Source organism: Phycodurus eques, chromosome 5, assembly GCF_024500275.1.
Source record: "Phycodurus eques isolate BA_2022a chromosome 5, UOR_Pequ_1.1, whole genome shotgun sequence".
NCBI lineage: Eukaryota > Metazoa > Chordata > Actinopteri > Syngnathiformes > Syngnathidae > Phycodurus > Phycodurus eques.
In genome coordinates this window covers 28,199,507-28,225,480 of record NC_084529.1, presented here as the reverse complement: position 1 = coordinate 28,225,480, position 25,974 = coordinate 28,199,507, and the positions used below count along the sequence as shown (strand labels likewise).

General features: G+C 40.6%; 1 protein-coding gene across 6 annotated transcripts in view; it reads right to left on the bottom strand.

The window, feature by feature from the left end:
- Window positions 1–385: 385 nt before the first annotated feature.
- eps8l2 (EPS8 signaling adaptor L2) overlaps window positions 386–25,974 on the bottom strand; it is a 33,353-nt gene continuing 7,764 nt past the window's right edge. For 2 of the 6 annotated variants that reach the window (XM_061676944.1, XM_061676942.1), the window contains 20 exons: window positions 25,191–25,241; window positions 24,705–24,751; window positions 14,978–15,042; window positions 13,333–13,494; window positions 13,046–13,216; window positions 12,813–12,892; window positions 12,622–12,728; window positions 11,589–11,659; window positions 11,162–11,288; window positions 8,542–8,630; window positions 8,385–8,459; window positions 6,563–6,711; window positions 6,289–6,475; window positions 6,183–6,217; window positions 5,987–6,092; window positions 3,886–4,005; window positions 2,469–2,544; window positions 2,199–2,370; window positions 1,963–2,095; window positions 386–1,105 (listed from right to left, as the gene is read on the bottom strand). In XM_061676944.1, coding sequence (XP_061532928.1) covers window positions 1,028–1,105; window positions 1,963–2,095; window positions 2,199–2,370; window positions 2,469–2,544; window positions 3,886–4,005; window positions 5,987–6,092; window positions 6,183–6,217; window positions 6,289–6,475; window positions 6,563–6,711; window positions 8,385–8,459; window positions 8,542–8,630; window positions 11,162–11,288; window positions 11,589–11,659; window positions 12,622–12,728; window positions 12,813–12,892; window positions 13,046–13,216; window positions 13,333–13,494; window positions 14,978–15,042; window positions 24,705–24,751; window positions 25,191–25,225 — 2,085 coding nt within the window. In that variant the 5' untranslated portion in view covers window positions 25,226–25,241 and the 3' untranslated portion in view covers window positions 386–1,027. Of the gene's footprint in view, window positions 1,106–1,962; window positions 2,096–2,198; window positions 2,371–2,468; window positions 2,545–3,885; window positions 4,006–5,986; window positions 6,093–6,182; window positions 6,218–6,288; window positions 6,476–6,562; window positions 6,712–8,384; window positions 8,460–8,541; window positions 8,631–11,161; window positions 11,289–11,588; window positions 11,660–12,621; window positions 12,729–12,812; window positions 12,893–13,045; window positions 13,217–13,332; window positions 13,495–14,977; window positions 15,043–24,704; window positions 24,917–25,190; window positions 25,242–25,540; window positions 25,697–25,974 lie in introns of those variants that run through there. The other 4 variants (XM_061676943.1, XM_061676941.1, XM_061676946.1 and 1 more) reach the window with 4 other exon arrangements.

The window sequence follows — 25,974 nt, the reverse complement described above, 5'->3', positions numbered from 1 at the left end:
GTGAGAGGCAGGGTGCACCCTGGACTGGTCGCCAGCCTATCGCAGCAGGGCACATAACACACACATTGGGTTCTTATAAATTTGGTATTAATTTGCGCAATGCAAGATTTATGTTGTGTTACCATATTTGTAATTGTTTGCTGTATTGTAATTGGCACCTGCGATCCTCGAGAGGATAAGCGGAAATTTAAAAAATGAGAGGAAATAATAATAAATGTGTTTATTTTGCCTTATTGTACTCTTCAGTCTTCCAGATTGCTTGCGGGGGCCCCAGACCCTCCATACAAAGTTTTTTTTTTTTGGTCACTTTTTTCAAGCCTTTGGTGTTTGCATGTGTGAAATAATGAATTACCACAAGATTATTCGATATCGAACATTCACCAATTTTTAATCAGCTTGTTTTGCACTTGTTTTTCATCATATTTACAGTCCATTTCAGTTTGTGTCAATCTACATTTAGTTAGTGAAGCAGAAAAGTTGAAAATACACCAATGATATTTTGGTCAAAGCAAAACAAAACAAAACAGAACAGAACAGCATTTGACTCTTAATTCCATGCAGAATTACAGTGAGTAAAATGTAGAATAATCCCAATAGGGTGATGCTATTTGTATCTACTGTAAACAGCAATATGCAAATTATTGGCTATAGACACAGAATAAGAAAAATGTGTTAAAACATCCTGGCACAAATTACGCAACAATCTTCTTATTCACTGAGTCATTAACTAAATTGCTGCGATATTGAAATTACCTGCATTAAGCATCAACATGCGCCACAATGCCTCTACGAGCATGTACTGTACGTTACATGGATGTTGCGCGTACACACACACGCATCCTCAGTTCAAACACATTTGTTGATCCACACAAATCTGGAGACATTAGACACAAATTGGTTTGCACACATACACAAAGGGAGAAAATAAATATACAACTAGAATGTGTACAACCTGTAAATATGGTCTGCCGCAGGTCCTGAAGAACAGAATTGATTATAAAATTAGGAGTAGTGGGGGTGCGCAGCTTCAGTCTCTGCTGCCTGAGTCGAATCGCTCCTGTCTCCGCTTCATGACCTCCTGAAGCTCGTTGTCACCACATGTTTTCTGTGAGGACAACACAGCATAGTTGGGTTGTGCAGTGCAACACTATCATTTTTAGAAAAGACAGGATGACTACTGTGTTTCCTCTAATACAGACGGGGGTGTCAAACCTGCGGCTTTCATAGCAAGCCACATTGTCTTTATAGTCGCCTTCAGGGGGGCCAGTTAAAACAGTGAATGTATGGTCGCTCCAGCAAAAATCATAGTTTGCTGTGTACTATTGCTGGGTTTCAAGTTCACAGTTCGTTACAGTAATGGAACAAAATGCAAACAAACTGCTTATGTTTTGTGTGTACAGGAGCAGATTTAAAGACATTTAAAACGAAACTGCATCAGCGTAAAATGTCTTTTTGAAAAGTGCAACATCTTGTCTTCCTAAAAAAACAATGATGCAACAAATAATTACAATATTTATTTTTTTTAAAATGGTGTAGGCTGAAGCTATAGAGCTTTTTAACAAATTTGAGAACAGGCCCATGTGCTACTCATGTTGTCCTCATGGGGCCACATACGCATCATGTTAGTGACCCCTTCGCTAAAGCGTGAGACAGTTACCGATCTTGACCCTTACCTAATATGTTCCGTGTGAACCCTGCTCGTGCATTTGGTTATAATCTTTTATTTATTTTTTGGACAGATAAATAGTTTTGAACAGAAGTCAATGAAAATCCCGTGCTTTAATAGATGCTGTGTCATACATCTTTGACAGTGTCAATCAAAACTGAATGATGTAAAGTCAGAATTTTTAAAAAAGCATATTGTTAAATTGTGGCGCTATACCTAATGTTTTGGCCTGTGTATTTATTTATTATGTTTCCCAAATGAGGTGTAAATGTTTTGCTGGTGGATAGGTGGCTAACCTCTATTTGTGTTTTCTGCACTGTAATCTGGGATGAGACGCGAGCGCCTTCGTCTCCACACACGGACTTCAGCTCTTGTTTGTTGAGAGAAAACAACTGAGCTCCAGTCAGGATGCCCAAACAATCCACTGTCCTGTTTGTGGACAGGAGGGAATAAAATCATTTGCATCATGTCATCAATAGAAATATTTAGTGTTAAGGAGAAAAAAAAAAACTTGAGTGTGTACGTTACTTACGCCTTGGAGAAGCCCTTGGCAGTGAGCCAAGACTTGACCTCCTCTGGGCTAGAGTGGTAGGTGAGCGGCACTGGCGCGGGGGCCGGCCTCTCAACACGGAACTTTCTGGTGGGGGGCTGACTTTTGTTAGCAGTGATCATCATCAATAGCTCATTGTTGACCTCATCCATCACTGGAAAATGACGGCAAAACAAAAGAATATATGGCAAATTTAAATGTAAATGTAAAAAAAAAAAAAAAAAAAACACGCCCTCTCTAAATGTTGCTTACTTTTGTCTTTGTGTCGACCTTTGCTGAAGCTATCCCCTGGGCTGAGGGAACCAGGGGATGATGCCCCATAGCCTTGCTGCACACACACGTACACACACACACACACACACACACATATACACACACAGGCACACACTTCATTTCATAGCATGTGTGCATGTGCTTTGCTCATCTTCCAGACGTGTACAGCGCTGTATATGTAGAATTAATGTTTTTATTTTTTCCGATTTCAGCTTCTGTCGGTTACCACGCAAATGTAATCTGCCCAAGGCCTTCAGAATCCCAAGTGCTGGCATCAACCAGGTCAAACACACACACTGTTGAAACATACGTCATGGCACCTAACCGTGTGGTCGCCTCGGTAAGGAGCTCTCTAGTTCTGACAAATCAGATTTTAGATTCATCACTCTGCGCCTTCACACATAGGCTGAGTCACATTGGTATTTTCCCATCCTTTGATTGGTTCAGCTAAATAGTCCTCTTATTGGTTGAGCTGAATAGGTGCATGAGAATTGATTTCGTGAAGAGGATGATTTTAGACATGATTGATGACGTTGTTTTGAAGCTGAACTTGCCGCCCCCACCCCCTCCCCTAAAAAAAAAAATACATCCTCTAAAGTGAAATACATGTATATAATTTATTTATACAACCATAATATTGTGTGGCGGCACGGTGGCCGACTGGTTAGAGCGTCAGCCTCACACAAAAAAAAAAAAAAAAGAAATTTGACTTTGTATTACTGTCTGACTTGTTTTCAAACCCGAAAAGGATTTTGGGGCACTTTCAGAGAAGCACGTATGAGCTAGCTTAAGCAGACAGCCAGGAGAAAAGAAAGGTCTTCTGCATCTCCACCAGCATCGCCGGTGAGTACAATGTATTTTATTTCAAGTTTTGACGTTTTTGGCATGTTATTAGATAAATATTGATTCTGACCTGCTATAGTAGTAGTATTTCAGCAGTTCACTTCAAAAGTGAAACTCATACATTATATAGACTCAGGCCAATTTCTACTTAATTTACATATTACAAGTTATTTAGATTTTTTTCTTCATGTCAACTATCAATTTCCTGAGATGGTGAATTTGGTGTTTTTGTTAGCTGCAAGCTTTAATCATCAAAATTATAAGAATAAAATTATTAGCTATTAAATTTTGTTGACTATTATTATTGTTATTATTATTGACTTCATGATATAGCAGTTTCCCTGTTTGCATTGATCTACTCAAATAAATTTAGTTTCCCACGATATTCTAATTTATTGAGATGCACCTGTATAATTTTGTGACAGTGTCAATCAAAATGCTGCATTATTATCTTTATGAATGCAAAGAATCTGTAGCTATAGCTAATATTATGGCCGAAAGTAAGCAAATGGAAAACCTGACTATAGATGCTGAATATAGTGATGCAGCTTACCTGGCTGTAAATACCGTCAGGCTCTTCTATCTTGACAACGTCCAGGATGTTATAAGGGACATAACCTGCTTGTCCGCTACGATTCCTGAGTTTCCACCACTGCTTGTCGTCCTCAATCACCTGAGAGACGCACCAAACGTTATTTAATATGCTGCACAGGCTGTTCATTTTAAATACTGCTGAAAATGTATCTTGACAATGGTTTACATTCACAACTACAACCACAATTCCAATGAAGTTGGGACGTCATGTTAAACATAAATAAATACAGAATACAATGATTTGCAAATCATGTTCAACCTATATTTAATTGAGTACACTACAAAGACAAGATATTTCATGTTCAAACTGGTAAACTTTATTGTTTTTAGCAAATAATCATTAACTTAGAATTTTATGGCTGCAACACGTTCCCAAAAAGCTGGGACAGGGTCATGTTTACCTCTGCGTTACATCACCTTTTCTTTGAACAACATTCAATAAACGTTTGGGAACTGAGGACACTAATTGTTGAAGCTTTGCAGGTGGAATTCTTTCCCATTCTTGCTTGATGTACAGCTTCAGCTGTTCGACAGTCCGGGGTCTCCGTTTTCATATTTTACGCTTTATAATGCGCCACACATTTTCAATGGGAGACAGGTCTGGACTGCGGGCAGGCCAGTCTTCTACCCGCACTCTTTTATTACGAAGCCACGCTGTTGTAACACGTGCAGAATGTGGTTTGGCATTGTCTTGCTGAAATAAGCAGGGGCGTCCATGAAAAAGACGTTGCTTGGATGGCAGCATATGTTTCTCCAAAACCTGTATGTACCTTTCAACATTAATGGTGCCTTCACAGATGTGTAAGTTACCCATGCCATTGGCACTAACACAGCCCCATACCATCACAAATACTGGCTTTTGAACCTTGCGTCCATAGCAGTCCGGATGTTTCTTTTCCTCTTTGGCCCAGAGGACATGACGTCCACAATTTCCAAAACCAATTTGAAATCTGGACTCGTCAGACCACAGAACACTTTTCCACTTTGCATCAGTCCATCTAAGATGAGCTTGGGCCCAGATAAGCCGGCGGCGTTTCTGGGTGTTTTTGATAAATGGCTTTTGCTTTGCATAGTAGAGTTTGAAGTTGCACTTACGGATGTAGCGCCGAACTGTATTTACTGACATTGGTTTTCTGAAGTGTTCCTGAGCCTATGTGGTGATATCCTTTATACATTGATGTCTGAACCTTTTGATGATATTATGGACCGTAGATGATGAAATCCCTAAATTCCTTCCAATTGTGCATTGAGGAACATTGTCCTTAAACTGTTTGACTATTTTCTCACGCACTTGTTCACAAAGTGGTGAACCTCGGCCCATCGTTGCTTGTGAATGACTGAGCAATTCAGGGAAGCTCCTTTTATATCCAATAATGGCACCCACCTGTTCCCAATGAGCCTGTTCACCTGTGGGACGTTCCAAACAGGTGTTTGATGAGCATTCCTCAACTTTCTCAGTCTTTTTTGCCACCTGTCACAGCTTTTTTGGAACATGTTATAGCCATAAAATTCTAAGATAATGATTATTTGCTAAAAACAATCACGTTTATCAGTTTGAAAATTAAATATCTTGTCTTTGTAGTGTATTCAATTAAATATAGGATGAAAATAATTTGCAAATCATTGTATTCTGGTTTTATATATGTTTAACACAACGTCACAATACTTTGTACAACGTGGACATCTGACCAATGTAAAGCATGATATCCAGAAATGGTTGGCTCTTTAAGCAATAATAATATGCTAATTCTATAGTATAATAAGCCTAAGGGGGTCATAGCCACAATATATTGTTTGGATGGACGTATTTTGTCAGATGGACCCCCCGCCCCGTGTTGACGATAGTGTTTCAAGCTTGGAAAAGTTAGGTCGGCTACCCAACCCCCCCCCCCCCCCCCCCCGTCGACAAAATAATTTTTGGGGTTGCGACACTCCAGGGGGCTAAACCCCACGCAATCTGGTAAACCTAGTGACGCCCCTGCTACAAATAAAAATAACAAATTGCCAATTTGGTTAGGGCCCGCTCGGATTCTATATATACGATATGAAAAGGTTTTCACCTCAAGAATTTCATCCGTCAGCACTGACAGCTCGTTGGCATTCCGCGCTACAAAGGGATAGCGGATTTTGGCATATTTACGCGTGGGGGGCATCCCGTTGTAGGACCTGTTGAGACATATACCCGTCTTTTTTATCTTGGTTGATTTTAAAGTTGCAATGCCTTAAGAGTCACGTGTAAAGGAGATCATTTCTTACCCATTGGATGAGTTTGAGCAATGGGTTCCATAGAACTGCGAATAAACAGATTGTTTGCAATCATATTGAGTCTTTCATTTCTATTCAGTTTTACAGTAACTCTTACATCGTCAGCTGAGTGTTTCCTGTAATCAGGGCTAATGGGGGACCCCAGGGAAGTGGGGGAGCCCAGAGGCCCACCGGGACCCTCTGTTTCCCACGGGGCCGTCCGGAAGAGCTCCGCCGGAGGATCCCAGCCATTCCGGAATTTGGGATAGTAAGGAGGAGCACACTTATCCCTCGGCCACTCGGCTCTAAACAAGGAGCAATGATTGAGCTGTGTAACAGAATGATTGATTTGATTCTAGAAAATATGCTCAGCGGGAGGATTTTCGACAAACCTGGGCTTGGTCCATCCCTCTCCAAGAAGCTCAAAGATGGTGGTCTCTTTGGGGGTGAGGTGCCCCCGCAGGAAGTCCACGGCGTCTTTGGAGAGGTGGGGGGAGATAATAGAACGTATCAGCTCAGGACTGCCACAACTCTGCAGCACCTGTACAGACAAACAGGTCATTGTTAGCAATGCACCCTTACATTTAAATTACATTTTATTTTTTAACACTACTGTATATATGCTTTTCAGGTGACCAACTGTGCAAAACAAATCATGGGAGTGATTCCCTGTGGTGACCCCAGATTGAACAAGCCAAAAGTCACAATAACAACAGAGCACAAGCAACCATTTGTACTCACGTTCAGACCTATGGACAATTTGCAGTCTTCAATGAACCGAAAATGCATGTTTTTAGAATGTGGGAAGAAGTAAAGGTACCCGAAGAAACCCCACACTAGTCCAGTAAGAACATACTCTCTCAGACCCCACACAAAAAAGCCATAACCGAGATTCGAATGGGTTGTTACTTGTCAGAGTAAAATCATCACGCATGCAGCCATGTACTTTCTTGGCAAAAGGTTTTTTGATTAACAGTTGAACATGTTAGTTGGACTAAATTTATATGTATTAGTCTATCATTGGCCTACAGTGGACTCTGTGATCTCAAAAAACATTCCATTCCATGAGAGTTTCCGACATTGGATTTGTTGAGATTTTGACCAAATTAATCCCATAATTAATAACTCAAGTAGCATTATACAATTCATGGTTGTCATAATACTTTAAAAATTGTCCAGCTAATATGGCAGGTGAGCAACTAGTCATTTAAGCACAAAAAGAATGTACAGTGGAACCTCGATATAACGGAATAATAGGGGCGGGGGCCGTCCGATTTAGCCAATTGTCCGTTACATTTTTTCTTGAGGCTATATATGCACCCATATTACTGGAGAGTACAAAATTATTGTTTTGTAAGTTTTTTTTGTGGCCTAAAACGCCCAGTACAGTACAAAGTTATCATAAATAAATATAGAAAAAGCTTGAAAATGTTTGTGAGTTTCACATTTTATCCAAACGTACCATGCCAGTGTGCTCGGTCATGGTGACATTGGTGACGCACAGTGCTCATCATAGGCAAGTCACTTTCATAAGCCGTAAGGCATTAGTGTGCGTCCTCATTCCAAATCCGTTGCCAAAAGCGAACGGCTTGACAAAAAAATGTTTACTGTACCAAAAATAGCATGTTGCACTCGTGTTTGCTATTCCTCAGAGTTCAAACCAAAGCAATGTCTTTCTCTCTCTCTCTCTCTCTCTCTCTCTCTCTCTCTCTCTCTCTCTCTCTCTCTCTCTCTGCTCTGCTCTGTGAGTCTATGCACAATAGAAAATAGATACAGTGTAACCATAATTGACATGGTCGCCACGTCAATGCCCCGCATTCAACACGGCCACCACGTAGGCACGGGAGGCACATCTTTTGGAATTGTATCTAGTCATATTGTATATCTATGACCCGGAAATACACCAGTCCCAGTCTGTGCCTGCATTGCACCACAGCGCCAGTAAACATCAGCGGCTAATTCTGGAACTATCAGACTTTGTCAACGGCAGTTTAAGTAACAAATGGAAACTATTTTTTGACAGATTGTTCAGTCCTGACGGTCCGATTTATCCGATGTCCGTTATATAGCGGTCAGTTTTATTGAGGTTCCGCTGTATCTCTTTGTGCAATAGGTTTCTTATTTTAAGTTATGTCACCATGATCAGTTTCTCTTTGGTTTATCATCAGTGAGAGCATCGTGAAGAGGTATAAACACAAACAAATCTGCTCTTACCAGCTCCAAAGGGCCGAAGAGGAAATGAACCAACTCTGAAGCGCTTGGATTCTGGATGTGCTTCTTCAATTTGGCCTGCAGGGAGAGCAGTGACAAAGCCAGTGAGGATGCCATGAGGCAAAAAAAAAAGGAAGTTAAGTGATCTGAGATATCTCACCAAGAGGTTGAAGGCCAGCTTCAGTTTCTGCAGGCTATCGATGAACTCTTGCTCAGAAGGGGGTTTGGCTCGTAGGGTCAGCATGCCCTCTGCGAACAACCACACAAAACGAAAAACAATGAGCACATGCACGAGTTTACAGTCATACCAGCACCCTTTCACTCTATGGCCGGGGGTCAAGGTACATATTGAAAGGCACCGGATGAACCTAAGCAATGAGTTACCATCTCTGCTAAAAACCTATGAGCCATACTAAATAAATAGCTTTAGCATAGTTTACTCTTGTTGACCTTGGCCACACAAGTCCAAGAAAGAATTTGCTATAATGGGTTTCTCAGCCTGGAGCCCAATTTGTCTTTTACTTGTAATTGTGAGGAGGTTATGATCCACTTCTTTCAATAACGTGATGCCATTTTTTCATTGTTTTATAGCCAGAGAAATCTTTAAATCCTCCATTTCATAGAGTTCCAGAGTTGAGAAACAGCTTAATGGGCCGGAATATGTGGCACCAGGAATTGAATTTGAATTTACCAACTGAATTTCAAAAACATAATTTGAATTTGTATTAACTGAAGTCCAATAAAGTTGAAAGTGAATGTAAGAATTTTTTATCCGCAGTGAAAATACACATTATAAAAAGGTTCTTCCTTTCGAACATAGGAAAGGACATATCACACCGACGTGACTAAGTCGTCTTTCCGGTTCTTTTCCAACATAAAGTCGTCCAGGCATTGAACTCCATGACTTTACTGACACCTAGGGGTAGAAATTGCACACAGCACATCTCGATACAGACAGCAATGTTTCAAATGAATTTAGGGGATTTACATGAATGAATTGGAGTCCAGCCCTTATGCAGCCGTTGTCCTTTTTTTTGGGACATTTTTCTTTTTTTCAATGTACTGTAAACCTGATGTGTTATAATGTTTTTCCTATAAATACTGAATGTATGCAAGCATTGGTGTGTGTTTGGTGTGTATATAACCACATTTATTTTTACATCTATTTAACTAAACCATCAGATGGAACCAGAGACCAAAGCATTATTTTTTTTGCAAATCCAACCTGCTTATCTCCTGCTAATGTCCAGAAGAAAATGGACAAGGGACGCATAAGGGCTGGACTCCAATTCATTCATGCAAATCCCCTAAATTCATTTGAAACAGTGCTGTCTGTATCGAGATGTGCTTTGTGCTGTTCCTACCCCTAGGTGGCAGTAAAGCCTAAGGCATGGATTTCAATGCCTGGATGACGTTATGTTGGGGGGAAAACCCGAAAGACGACTGAGTCACGTCGGTGTGATATGTCCTTTCCTATGTTCGAAAGGAAGCACCTTTTTATCTCTTTCTGACCCTATGATGCATTCCACAAAGGTTGAGGAAAGGTGGTATTGAGGTTAATATACTGTCGCCGGTTAGATTTTCCGTCCCTGTGTCACGTGATAAAAAACCGAAGGCGCTGATTGGCCGAAGACGAGATCTGTGTAACGCTGATCGATTGCTATTCCTTGCAGTTCCCGGATGTCTGTCACAGCTAATTTGAAATTGAATTTGTCGAACTGAATCTGAAATGATCAAACTGTTTGTGAAAATATATCATTTGAATTTTCATTGCGGATAAAAAAACATTCTTACATTCGCTCTCAAGTTTATTGGACTTCAGTTAATACAAATTCAAATTATGTTTTTCAAATTCAGTTCGTAAATTCTAATTCAATTCCTGGTGGGACATATTTCAGCCCATACAGCTTCTCTGAATAGACAATAGATGACTGTCAGCACATCTGTATGTGTAGTCGGGGACAGCACACATCTGTCTAACTTTGTAATGTTTGACTAAAATGATTCGGGTTCAGATTGCATCATCACTGACCAAACATGCGGAAATGAGACTGTCATAGATAAAATATCGCCCAGAGTCAACACATTACGGCACAGGTGTCAAACTCAAGGCCCGGGGGCCAGATCTGGCCTGTCACAGCAGATACTTCGTTTCTTGGCAAAATTGCAAATTGCAGATATTGCAAGTGTTTTTGTTACCAAAACCCTTTTACTTGACTTCATGTTTCAAAACTATCGTTATCCATCAATTTGTTGCGCATATGTGGTAACACCATGAGGCAATCACATATTTATAACAGCCCCCTGAGGGAATCCATAATTATAAATTACAATGTGGCTCGCGGGCCGCGACCAAAGTGAGTTTGGTACCCCTGCATTGCATTGTGGGATTATTATTAATTTGCTCCTTAATATACTGCAGGACTCTTTTTGAGAGCATGTTCAAACACTGTCTGTACATGGGATATGTTCATCATGAATCATATAGATTAGACAGTTTGGGATTGAAGTGGTCACACTGACAGTGTCATGATAAATTGCGCCACCAAAAAAAGTCATTATAATTTCGTATTAATAATAATACCGATGCAATGAAAACGGATTATTTGTCGAATGACTTCTTAACAAAGCCCATACTAGCGTACTGGTGTTGAACATGCACAATGCACATACTGTACATCACTGGAGCACACAAAGAGATACGAACATGGCAGCGTGAGCAATATTCAACATATTGTCACTTCATGGTTGCCACCACAGAAGAAGAAAGGGAGACAGACCTGCTGGTCCTTTCTTCTTATTCTTCTTACTCTTGTTGCGCTGGTTGAGTTGGGAAAAGGCCTCGGCTGCCTTTTGCACCCGCGCCACAAAAATCTCAATATCGTCCAGAGCACAGTTAAGGATTTGCTACAGGAGAAGAACAAGAAGAAGATGAGGGTGTCCCACGATGGTGGCAAAACATTAGGTACACTTGGACAATTGTGGTATCAAATTTCTTTCATTATGAAAGAACACCTTTGATGATGAATAAAATTCTTGTAAGCACGAGAACTCTACACATCTGTAAATACTAGTGTCAATCAAAACTGATAATTTTTTATCTTTGTCCTGGTGGAATTTTTGATACAGCTCCTGTATTGGATGCCATTACATTTTGCAAGTGTACCTAATAAAGTGTCCAGATTGAAGGTAAAGGAAAACACTCACCACATCCTTCTCAATACGCTGGGCTAACCTTTCATGCAACTCTGGGTCACTGTGTCCAGAGGCTCGTCTGTCTGCACCCAAAAAAAAAACGCGAAATAAGTCAGTCTGTTAGGTAAAATGAGAAAGGCTCTTATTAAAATTACAATGTTTACAATGAGACGGGGCTTAAGAAACTCTGTGCCCACCTCCATAACTCACGAAGCGTCCGCCTCTTGTTGCTAGCTTTGGCTAGTCTGATCGGCGCTAGTCTTAAAAGATTCATGCCAGTGGCCGCGGAACCACAGGACAGTGGACTATAAGGTCAAAAAATGTGGACCAACAACAACTGAGAACTTTATCCATCATCAAAGTTGAAGGACACAACATGCATTGTCGTAAAAAAATTCCACACGCTCACAGTGTGGAAATATGCGTGTGGAAATATTTGACCAAAAATAAGACCAATAAAACGGTCATCCTCAAATACAATAAAAGCACAAGTGGAATTGCAACAGTGAAACAGAGAAATGCTTAATTTGGGGGGGAGCCAGTCTACGATTTGGTTACTCACAATGCGGTGTGGAATGGAACAAAAGATAAGACCTGCTCGTTGAAGAGAAACAAGTGCAGAGCTCCCACTAATTATAGCAACTACATTCAGCGTCATAGTGAGTTGGATTTTTAATCATTTGTTTTGACATGCTTCTATGCCGGTCTGTCAAAATGTGTCTTAACATTAAACCGGTGCGTGGAGCAAAAAAGGTTGAGGACCCCGAGAACATATGACTCAGTCGCTTTATTTGGAACAATTTAGACATTAGTTATTAATTATTTAAAAGTGTATTAACACTGACTATTTCATAACGCATCAAACCACAGAACCATGATATTAGTGTTAACAACACCTATAGGTAATATAACAGGTTTCCTGATGCATCTCTCTTTGTGTTGTTATAACACGTTTATATATTTTATAGCTATAAATGACGATAAATCAATTCTCTATGAGTGATTTTGGCCCATGTCAGATGTAATAAATTTGCTTTATTTTCACCTTGTGGGATTGGAGCAGCAACGCGTCCTTTTGCAACAGGCGTGGACCTGGGGGGTGACTGAGGAAGGATGGTCTCTCTGTGACGCTTCATTTTTTCCTGGTTAATTCTACAAGAGGAAGAGGACATCAGGACTTTCGCTAAATATTTGGGTCAGTGCCTTTGTGTCCGTGTGTGTGTGCACATCAATTACTTGAGGGTCTGAAGCCTGGATTTCTTTCCATATTTGTTGTCTCCAAGGGCACTGTCTATATCTGCATGAACCAATTCAGCCTGTGTGTGTGTTTGTGTGTATGTGTGTGAGAGAGAGAGAGCGAGAGAGAGAGTAATTTTGAAGTCAAAGCAAAACATTTATGAATGACATGAAGCCTTAAGTGGACCAATCGTTCACAGACAATAAAGGATGCAAAGTGAGCCATCACCCACCTCCACCTCGTCACAGTGGAAGAAGTGGATGTCTGGCCGGTGCTGCTCATTGTCCTGACACACAAGCAGCAGCACGGAGGGGTAACGTGTCTGATTCAGCACGGCTTGAGACAGGTGGATTGTGGGTAAGGGGAAGTTCTCCAGCTCCTCCTGCCGAGAGCGAAAAGCAGTCTTGTCACAAGGAAACACAGGCGTGGACATCAAATATTATTCAGTATCTGGACATGTTAGTGACATTTGAATTGCACTTTATGTAAACATGAAACAGTGCTGTAGGGGAGCCGCACCTGGGTGTCACAGTCCAACAGCCTGACTGCCTTATCAGTGACTTGCAGGAGCATTTCCTGAGTCCAGATCTTGTCTTTTGAATCCAGAAGGACAAGTTTCTTGATGGCGTCGTCCACAGTAACGATGGACTCGGTCTTGTCGATGATGAAGGTGGAGAGATGCTAAGTAATGCAAAGAGAGAGACAGCGTATTAGGGAAAAGACTACCTACGCATTACTTATAGTACGGAACATTAAAGGATACTGTATTGGCTTGAGATGAGAAGAAAAATATTCTCTAAAACACTACGACATTGCAACAAGGAGTCGGTTAGTCCACAGAGTTGAACACTAAGAGCTCTATTTTCGTAGATGACGCATCTGGAGCGGGGCGCAAATCCTGGCGTATGCCGACTTTCGTGCAAGTGCAAGGCTCGCTGCACATGTTTGCCAATTTGGAAGACCACTTTACGCCACGCTAGGCGTTCCGGCGCAGCAAGGTTGTGTCCTTGGACAGGCGCCCGGTGGAGTGAAAATTTGGTGGCGGAAAAGGCGCAAATTTCGATTGACTGCCTGCTCAGACGACGAACGAAATCCTGGGACAGTAGGTAGAACTCATATATATGTGAACATTGGGCATCAAACCCTCTGAATCATTCTAGAAATCAGTTCATTGACTGCATTATTATTATTACCTTTTTTTTGTTGTTGCTATTTCTGTTTTAAAATCATCCCACTAGCTATATCTGTGATCTCATCCACCCGTGGAGGTCTGCTTGCAGTTTCATATAAAGTGTGTTATCATATGCTTTTGTTGTTGGCTGGGTTACATTTAAGTTATGGTTCACTGTTCCATAAATGGCTGAAGTAGTGAAATTAGCAAAGGTAGTTGTGGTTTAGAGGCTTAGCTATTTCCGAAAGAACATTTACCAGAAAAGAGCACTGAACAACTTTCCAACATTCAACAACAATTCCTTATGTTGCCTTCAGGTTATAAGACATACATAGCAGACAGTGTATTGGTCTACTCAGCGTGTTTTTATAAGAATTTTGCAGCCAATCATTCATAATTGGGCAATTTGAGCTCATGACGCACACCACAAAATAAAAAAAAACACACTTCCCTGACACGCTGCAAACAGTTGTGGGGGAAAAAAATAAAAATAAAAAAAATCACACAAAAACTCTTTCTATCACTTCAAAAAATAGGTTTGGATCATATTATTTTATAACATTAACCAATAAAAAGCAAAGTAAACTGTACATAGTGAGTGACGTAATCCACAAAATCCACTTCCACTTTACATAAGGCAATTTTACTTAATTCCCGTTAGAACAGTCTCCCATCTGATATGAGATGTGCCTGATATCCTGCTGATTAACCACCATTATGACATTTAAAGACATCTTTAAAGACATTTTGACTATACAGTAGAGTATTTATGCAAAAAACTTTTTTTTAACTTTCTTTGGTATGTCAGCTCAACTTTTTCCATTTTACAAAATCCTTGAATAAAAATGGAGAAACCTAAGGTGATAGTATTGAACCAATAAGTAATATATTGTGATATTCGCATTGCGGTGCATCTGAAAGTTCATCAATTTACCCGAAATGATGAAATACAAACGCTCTCAAAACTTCAATTTAACACAAACATGCTCTTACCTCAACATGATACTGTGATGTCTCATGCATAATATAATTGGAGTTGGAATATTTTTTCCTTTGCTCTGTAGAAGAGAAAACAAAACAAAACAAAAATTGAAAATGTCTCAGTCTTACAGTAATAGAAGTATCAGTAGTAACACTCGCCTGGGTCCCACATTTTGCACCAGTCAGAGCAGGAGTGAACAGACCAAAGACGACGCTCGTGAGTGAACTGACCACACTACCAGGGCAATAAGGAAGAACACCTACACTGTGTATGCTTGTTTTTAAAAACAAGTATATACTGTATTGGGCAATGATAGCAGCCAAAGTATTATCTCATGATATAAGATCACATGATTCAAACAAGTGGATTTTGCAGCAATTAAATAAAAAACAACGAATGTTCTTATTTTTTCCTGAAGGTCGACTCCCAAAGGAGTGGCAAAATGCATATCTAAAAGGTTAATTATTAAACCTGCTATCAAAGTGCTGGCGTGACATGACGTGTTCTCTGTCACTTATATAATGTTGGCAAGGCTTATGAACGGTAAGTGCGCAATAAAAGCACCAAACCTTGGGCTCAAAGTCAAAGATCACAGATGAAACAACAACACAACACCATGCAAACTTCCTCATCTTTATCACCACATACAGTATGGGCTACTGATGCCAGCTATAAAGTGTCAAGTCTACTTGCTGTTGACTAGCTGTGCCCCGCCCTGCGATTGGCTGGCAACCCGTTCAGGGTGTACCCCGCCTCCTGCCCAATGATAGCTGGGATAGGCTCCAGCGCTCCCGCGACCCTTGTGAGGATAAGCGGCTCAGATAATGGATGGATGGATGGCTGTGCCCCACTTTGAGATGACTTATACCAATAGTTCTCAAACTTTTTACACCAAGCACCACCCAAAAAAAAAAAAAAAAAAAAGCTCTCTAAGTACAGTCATATTGCCCATCTTTAAAATACATACGCATAGTAGGCCTAAGTCAGGGGTGTCAAACTCATTTTAGTCATAGGTCACACTGTAGTTATGTTTTCCCTCAGAGAGTCATTATGACAGGGAAACCCTTTAAATATAAAGTATAATCTACTCATCAAATTATTATATACAGTAGATGCAAAAAAAAAAAAGAAAAAAAGATGGATAATTGGTTTTAAAATCCAAAGTCAAGGAAAATTGTTTGAGCAACTGTTGTGGAATGTATTTGAAAAAGGGGTTTGGTAAACTTGCACTATCTCGATGTTATTCAAAGTGAAGCCAATTTGGGTACAGATTTTAGCAAGAAAAATAAAATACATGATTTGCTTTAGAGGGGCACATAATATGATGTGGCAGGCTGCATCTAGCCCACGGGCCTGATGTTTGACACCTGTGGCCTTGGTGTTAATCAAAAATGAGTTATTTTTTTATTTTTATTTTAGGCCACTGTAACATTGTACAGTTTGAAAATTAGCACTGTGCTTAAATTATTCAATTAAAATGCATTGCACATAAAGACTCAATAAACATTGCACCTAAATAAATGTTTCAAAACAAACAACTCTTAAATATTAAATGTGCACGTTTAGAACTTAAACGTAAAATACAACTGAAATGTACGTAGGCGGTGATTTCTTTCATGTACCACGAGAGGGAGCCCGCATTCCAACAGTGGTACGCGTACCACACTTTGAGAATCACTAACTTATACAATGACGGCACATATTGTATTACAAAGGCTACGACTACTGGACAGCTACAGAAAGTGTGATTTGAAACCTTACTGCAAGGCCTTTGTGAGATTTTAGGCAGCAGTGCCTCGTGTGCTTCCATGACATACTTTTACATTTAATTTAAAAACGGTTTACAAACTATTGCGCCTCCGCTGAAGGAGATACTGTAGATCATGACACATGACACTCCGTTATATTTACTCAAATAAAAATTTTGGATCAATGTTACTTGCCAGAGTAGTTTAATAAAGCATACTTTTTACTTTTACTCAACTATTTATGTTAAGACGAAATGGTTCGCCGTTACAATAGTCTACATGCCGCTCACTACTTTCATTTATCAACAATTGCGTGGGCAATCTAGTTTTAGACTTTGCTTTTTGACTTCCGTGTTGGGCACCGTTGCTCCAGCCCACCGTGAGTACCACAGTGAGGATTGACTCAAGCTCACCAATCAACTAAAACAACTAAAACAAGTCTACTGTATGTGTGTGTGTGTGTGTGTGTGTGTGTGTATATATATATATATATATATATATATATATATATATAGAGAGAGAGAGAGAGAGAGAGAGAGAGAGAGAGAGAGAGAGAGAGAGAGAGAGAGAGAGAGAGAGAGAGAGAGAGAGAGAGAGAGAGAGAGAGAGAGAAAGAGAGAGACACAGATGTTTATTTTCACCTCCCCTCTCAAAAAGATACAAATATAAATCAGTTTTTAAATCAAATTTTAGGTCACAATAATGGTGGAAAAAGTTAAAAAATGATTTATCTTTGTTCAAAATTCTTTTACAAGAAAAACCTGGCATTTGAACAGGGGTGTGTCGATTTTTTATATGCACTACAGCCTTGTTCCTGTTTTTGTAATCTGCCTGGTGAGCCTACAGTATTGTGTTATTTAACAAGTGGAAACAATATAGTTTAAGACCATTTCTTGGAGCTGAATTTGCCCGAGTTTGTTATTTTACAACAATTGAATTTTATAAAATTGCATTTATTATGTTTGAGATTCAGTGATATTGTTCAGCAATATCTGAATTTGCACATTCATATTTTCTTTAGTTATTTTTATTTTATTTGACGTTCATAGTCTGATTTAAAAAAATGAATCAGAAGTTACTCACTGATTCCTCAGTACTTGACTATTTATTTTACTGAGTACTTTCTTACTCTTACTCAAGTAATTATTTGGAGGATTCAGTTTGACTTTTATTTGAGTCATATTATTTAAAAGTAACATTACTCTTACTTGAGTACAATATTTGGCAACTCTCCCCACCTCTGGTCGTGGGTGAACTGGAGCTTATCTCAGCTAACATCGGGCGAGAGGTGGGATACACCCTGGACTGGTCGCCGGTCAATTGCAGGGCACGTACAGGTATAGACAAATAACCATTTTCACTCACATTCACACCTATGGACAATTTAGAGTCTTTAACTAAACCCACCTGGAACGTTTGGACTGTAAGGGAGTCAAAAAAATATGTTTACAGTTTAGTCCCTCTGGTGTGTTTTTGCGCATGCAAACGCTACATTGGTCACGAGTGCTAATGTTATTTCGTGCTTGACTTTGTATGGTGGAAATGGTGATGAAATATAACCAATCAAAAGTATAATGAAAAATAAATGTGTCTTTACACGTTTTGAAGCAGTTAGTCTTAGTTTTTAAAAATTAGCAGTGCAGTAGTTTCAAATATGATTGACACATTTGTAGGTTCCGAAGCTTTGAATTCCTAAAGCAATGACTCCTCCCTGCAGTCATGACTGCTTTCCTTGCTTAAATGTGGGGCCATAAAATCATCCATGTACTGTATGTGTTGGACCACTACTTAAGAAATGTTCCTTCTTAATTAACTGAATGTTATTCACACTTCAATTATGTGGAGTCTCATATAACCACAGCTAAAAGACGAGCTATTCCACACTCATGATGTGATACGCTATTGTTTTAAAACTGGCACATGCGTGTACCAGTGTGCCTGCTGACCTATTTGCCAGGTGAATGAATGGCTTGCAGGTGACTATTACACGCTTATCTAATTAGGGCATGTTGCTGTCAAGCTCACATAGCCAAATGTTCTCTTTCCCCGCCCGGCAGAGTAAACACTTTGGATGCCGTGCACGACATTAAAAGCTCTTGTTCCCTCTGCATTGGACACATTGTTGAATGCGTCACAAGGGGGCTGAGTTTGAACAACAATTCATTACATTTGTTGAGTGTCCTTTCATTCCCTTGCTAGTCTTATTTTGAAAAGGGATAGTTTGTGTCCATGCCATCATGTGCAAATGACGGCAGAATTTGCCTTGCTGCCAATCCCTCACAACTCATTCCTTCCTGCTTGCACAGGTGAAAGAAAGGCATCGGGTGTCTGTCTGAAAGTTGAGCTGGCCGTCATGTCTTATTAACGCCATTTATGGCAATCAATTCACAGGGCAGCAACAGCTCACAACGAAAGCCATTTAGCAGACAGAGAAGCCAGAGTCAATGACCAAAGATAAACAGTGATGGCTACAGGGCATACTGTCTAAACTGATATTTGGTCCAGATCAATTTTACATGGCTAACAAGAACTCAAAACAAATAAACGGCAGAGTGTTCATGATTTGATTTTATGTTGCCATGAAATGCTAAAGCTTTCCAATAATTCAGATTACATGCTTTAGAAAGAGCTGCCTTTTGTTTTTACTGCCCAGCAACATTCGGATGTTAGTGTGAGGCTTTGTTTGTTCACAAGCATTTGGCTATTTGTTACCAGGGAGTACTCGCGACAATCAGGGGGGTCCAAACTACGGCACGGGGGCCATTTGTGGCATTCTGTCCATTGTTTAGCAGTCCGCAGCATATACTAATAAAAATGTGTTTGTATTTAGTTCCCTGGTTTCTTTTGGTTCTTGTGCGTTCATTGTCGACTGTTGAATGTCGTAGGTCTAATGTCATCTAGTCTCCTCAGTCGTGTCGTGTTACTCTGTTCTTTGTTCCCTGATGTTACTTGGTGTTTAGATTTTGGACTTTGTTAATTTCGTATTTACATTTTTCCATGATCCTTGTTTGCCTTTGTTTTTGGAATTGAATATCATTTTTTAAGACTCCTGCACTCCTGCCTTGTCTCCCTGCTTCCCTGCACTTTGGTCCTCGACTTCCTTGACCCCAAAGTTCCAAATGGTGAACATAATGTATCACGTAAATGATCCTCAAGTATGGTTAGCTTACTACAGATTTCTCTTGTTTTGGTTCTGAATGTGGAAATGGGATTCAGCTGCTTGCTGCTCAGTGCATGGGAGGATCTATTGCAATGGGATTCTGGGCCGTCGGCCCCCCCAAGATCCTGAAAAGTCCTAAACTATATGCCTTATCACCTTATACAGAAAGCTGTGACTTGGACATTTTTCAAAATAACTATAATATATCAACAATATACAATGTATTTGCTTAATTGAGTGTTTGTTTTTAGGGTGTTGAATAAATTAAAGTCAAAGAATTTCAAAGGGGCACTTGCATCCTTCGATTTTTCTGTATGTGGCCCTCAAAAGAAAAAGTTTGGACACCGCTGCACTACAGTAATGGTCGTCAAACTTTTTACACCAGGTACCACCTCAAAAAAGAAAATACTAAAACACTCCAGGTACCATCATCGTGACCAGCATTAAAATACACTAGCATAGTAGGTGTAAGTGTTCATCTAAAAACGAGTACAAGTGCAGAGGTGCTTTGAGATATGAATTTGATTTGTTGTGTGACCTGACCACGCTTGTACCTCAAAACAATCAATATATTACAAATCATTTTTTCCCATCCATCCATCCATTTTCTGAGCCGCTTCTCCTCACGCGGGTCGCGGGCGTGCTGGAGCCTATCCCAGCTTTCATCGGGCAGGAGGCGGGGTACACCCTGAACTGGTTGCCAGGCAATCGCAGGACACATACAAACAAACAACCATTCGCACTCACGGTCACACCTACGGGCAATTTAGAGTCTCCAATTAATGCATGTTTTTGGGATGTGGGAGGAAACCGGAGTGCCCGGAGAAAACCCACGCAGGCACGGGGAGAACATGCAAACACCACACAGGCGGGGACGGGGATTGAACCCCGGGTCCTCAGAACTGTGAGGCTGACGCTCTAACCAGTCGGCCACCGTGCCGCTCATTTTTTCCCATTAAAATAAATGGAAATGCCATTAATCCATCTATGCTATTCGTTATCCCATCTGTGGCATTTTTTATTGTTTGTTAGAATTAACCACACAGACCTCCTAAGGCAAAGGTTTGTGGTTGTTTAAAGTAGTTTGACAGTAAACTTCAACTGGGAGCGAGATTAAACAGCTTGAAGCCTCTTTTTTAAAGCTATCTGCCAAACTACTCTTTGTTGAGAAGTGAGTTGCGATGTGTTTAATGCCACCATACAGCGCTGCAATTTAAAATTTTGGCTCACAAGTCAAAGCAAAAAAAATGCAGATGGACGGCTCGTATCACTGCATCAGAAATACCCACAGTAGTGACCTAAATACTAATGCAAACTCAGTTTATTCCATGTGCACATACATAAAAAGACTTCCACCTTTTGATTTAATCACCTGTATTCAACGGCTGGAAGTTTTGTGCTAAAAGCTAATGTATTTGGGATTGATGGTGACTTTCTGGTCTGTCCCAAAGGTGCTGATAAATGGTTATTTGCATCAGAGTGTCAAATTTTGCATCCAACATACTGAGACTTGATCTTTGCACGTTGTATGTATTCAACATGGAGCGGGCAGCGGGCGGATGGCTACTGTTGTTGTTGTTGTTGTTGTCGATGATACACAACACTATCCCATCTCCTGGTTTGTGATGACAGGCATGCTGCTCTCATGCCGCACACAACATCGTGGTGACCATCTGCCACACAGGCTGAGGCGAGCCGAAAGAAGAACAACACAGCCTCTGGTCGCCACACATACTGCGAATCACATCCCATGAAACAACATAGGCGAGTGTATCCTGTGGATTTTTGGACGGCTGTCTGAGAGCAGCAACAGATGACGAGATGCAAACAGACGGTGCGGGAACATCTTGCATGCCAGTATTACCATCATATACTGTAACAAAATTCTAAATTTAGAATAGCCGCTCGTCGAAGCCATTTGTCATGTTATGAAGTGGTACATGTTTCTGAATCACGTGCAGCACAACATTCCTCTGTATTTGCGCCATGCAGTCGAGCTGAAGTCTAAGGCTTCATGGGCTGGAATAGAGGTAAGAAAGAGGCCGAGTCTGCCTCGTTTTTTCCACCCTTTTCAATGAGGCTTTTATTCACCTGCAGGGCATGGGCATCCCCGCCCTGTTCCAAGCGCACTTTATAAACAGGCACACCCTCCGAAATGTCAAATAGCACACACACGCTATGTAGACAGAACTATGGAGACACATTTATTTATATATCAATTACATAGATCATGGGTTTGGAATACAGTGTTGCCATGAGATATGAGTGACCCGACTTTTTTCGGCTTTGACTTCTGAGCGACGATTTGAAAAAAGAACGCTGTACTGTGGCAGTGAATGCATCTCAACTCACAACACAACAAGCAGCAGTTTGGCAAATAGTGAAGAATTCTTCAAAAAAGAGACTTCACACTGTTGAATGCCATTCCCAGTTGAACTGTCAAAAGTAAAAATAAGAGAGACAATTATACGTTGTGTACTTAAAACAACCACCCAAATGAGCCTTCCGATAGTTTAATGCTGACACAATGCAAAACACCACTGACGGGCTAATGAGTTATCACGCGTCAAACCAGTGTCGGTTTCTGGTATGTGGGGGCATTTCCGGCGGGGGGCAAATGCCCCAACCCAAAAAAATAATACGTGAAATCGAGACACAGGGCACCACAGATGCTGTGACTGCCACTGCTTCAAGCCAAAGTCCACAAACGTCGTACACAAACGGTGCATCAAGACATGTAGACAAACAATATAACAATACTCACAGGCAGATATTCTTTATACTCTGGGAAAAACTACTAATTACAGAAGTTTACTGAGTCACTTGCAGTTTTCTTCAGTCTTCTTTGTTTGTGTCCTCATGACTGTGTTATACTCCCCCCTAGGGGCCAAGTCACACTCATCCAAAGGAGTCTCAATAAATTTATTGTGATGCACAAACTGTTTCATTCTGTAAATTCTATGTAATTTTGTGATTGTTATCTGTTTTATAAAATACAATATTATCCGTAAAAGTTACACTGCATTTTGAATGCGTTGCTCATGCCGTTCAAAACGCAAGGGAGCATCAAAATTGGTGTTTACCACTGCAGCGCTGCGCCTCGAGTTGAAATGCTTTGTTCTTTTTTAGACTATCTTTATTTAACATTTCAACAATACAGTTGACTAGAGTAGCATTGCTGTGCAGTCAGACAGCGCATCCAATAATAATTAAAAAAAAAAACAGCCCAAAAAGTTTACTCATACCAATGAGCCCTTTTCGAGGATTGTAGAACATAAAGAAAAGGAACAGACTTTGTTGTGAATTTTAACAACAAAGTCCGTTCTTCTGATACGAGAGTGGAATTCACATTCACTTCCAGTAAATTATATAAATAAAATATATATTTAAATTTTTGAATTTTGTTTTGTTTTGAATTGGAAATAAGCCATATTTTATTTTTCAAATTAGGAAGGGTTCCGTGCACTCCGTATGAAACTTGTGGGGTTCCGTCCCTCCAACAAGGTTAAGAACCACTGATTTAGGGTGAGGTTGGAACTAATTAATGGCTTTTTTAGTCATTTCAAATGGGGGGAATAATTTGAGATACGAGTGTTTTGAGTTACAAGCATGATCACAGAACAAATTAAGATAGCATCTCAAAGCACCACTGGGTTGCCTTAATCCCCCACAGATCTTTAATTCTACAATATTCCAGGGCATCTTGGACAATGTGAACTAAACCCATATTTACTCTGTACTCTTTACTCTATTTTCAGTTGAAGTACTTTTGGCTATATAGCATATCCCCTGTCACTAATGGTGTCGTGGTACACTCGCCTGACTTTGGGTGGGTTCAGTTCACACTCAGTGACGGTGTGAATGTGAGTGCAAATGGTTGCCCGTGTCTATATGTGTCAAGCGACCGACTGGCGACCCGTTCAGGGTGTAGTCCGCCTTTTGCCCAAAGTCAGCTGGGATAGGCTCCAGCACCGCGCGACCCTAACCAGGATAAGAGGTGTTGAAAATGGATGGCATATCCCCTCACACAAGCAATTTCACAGGTATAATAATACTGAAAATACACATAAATTATGATGTATCTGAAATATATCTCAGCAAGCCCTTCCGCCTTGGCAAGGTCATCAAGTTGAATAGCCCTCTGGTCAACAAGTCAACTCCAGGGGATCGCTCAGCATGCTTCTGTGGGCAAGCACTATTGTAGTGATTACAGCATGTGGCTTAACAGTCACAATATTTTCCCTGTGCCTGACATACTGGCGTAAAAATTGACTCCACACAAGTAAATGCTAAAAATAGCGTTGGCCATTTTAATTAAATTCTCCCTTAATAAAGAGTGAACAATATAGTTCTGGTACTTTGAAAAATAAGAGTAGGACTGTTTAATTACATGTGGATGGCAAGGCAAACACAATAAAATAAATCACGAGTGAAATGAAACATGTTCTAACAAGTTCATGAACAAGGCAGTGAATATCTACACTGTAGGGTCTTGATAACTACAATTAGCTAAAACATTTCACTCACACAACAAACGACATCCTGATGAAATATTTGTATGTTGAATGGGATTTCCATATTAAAGTGAAATTGCTGCCAAATGTGGAAATGGGATCAATTCCAAATGGAACTTAGTTTGACACAACAGCTCCTAAACCTGCATACACACACATTTTGTTGATAATGTACAATTTTAAAAAGCCATTAATGTGTGGATTCCCACAAATATTTAAAGTGAAGCCTTAAAAACCCACGTTGGTCAAATAAATTATGAATTTGTAATCACTCACACAAACCAAAGCATAAAAGTGCTTGGTGGCGGTCACTTACCAAAGAGTGCTTTGGCGCTGATCTTGCTGTCTGATCGAGCCACTCCACTGCAATGGCAAGAAGAGATGGGATTACGCTGCATTCCCTTCATCTTGTCTCCAACTAAAAGCCACTTAAGGACCACTCAGTTACTTCTTCATGAGTCACAAGCTTACAAAAACGGGAATGATATATAGAAAGCGCCCGAGAGATTAGCCTGAGATTCAGACCATATGGACTGGCCAGGGAGAGGGAGAGTGTAAAAGGAAGAGGAGGAGGAGGAGGGAATGGATGAAGAGCGGACCCGCAGGGAAGCTGAAGTCAAAATCCCAGGCAAAGCAAATAATTCTCAACAGAGGCGCTCTGTGCCTCAGGTCCCTGACCCACACCACCTTCCACATACTGGCTTAGTGATTCTCTGGCCGCTGTGACAGTCACCTGCGATAAAGAGCTAAGGTAGGGAAAGGTAAACACCGAGGGAGAGGATGGAATGTGCAGCACACTCACTTGTCTTGCCTTGTTGGAGATCCCAAGACACTCATGGTTCAAGACATCCACCTGAGGAAGGAATATGAATTAAAATAGTTATTCACTTTTGGAATTTGTTTTTTCATTCATTTATCGAATTAAAATTGAACATTCACTGAGTAAGTAGTCTGCTATTTGCCGAATGTCACGGGACCAAACAGGTTAGCGTACTTCCTGTGTATGCTGTGATAACTGGCATAACTACAGTTTGGCGACATGATGGTTTGAATCCGAACTTTCATTTTCTTTACAGCTGATGTTCCTACGGGTGCTTCGTCCCCGTCCCCTGCACCATTTATAGTACCTGGGCTGAAAGGAAGTGCTTTGACCTGTTTTGCTGAATCCGGAAGTTGATTGTGCACAACCCCTCTTGTATATCCATCCATCCATCTATCCATCCATTTTCTCTGTCTCTTATCCTCACTAGGGTCGCGGGTGTGCTGGAGCCGATCCCAGCTATCTTCGGGTGAGAGGCGGGGTACACCCTGAAGTGGTCGCCAGCCAATCACAGGGCACATAGAAACAAACAACCATTGGTTAGCACATCTGCCTCACAGTTCTGGGGACCGGGGTTCAAATCCCGGCCCCGCCTGTGTGGAGTTTGCATGTTCTCCCACCCCTGATCTAATGAGATCCAATACAAGTCATGTCAAAAAAAAATCTGCCTCTTCAAACTATGTCCAGTTGTCACTGTCAACATGACAATATGTTTATTGATTTGGTTGTAAAATATTTGGACATCATAAATGAGGCTACACAAATA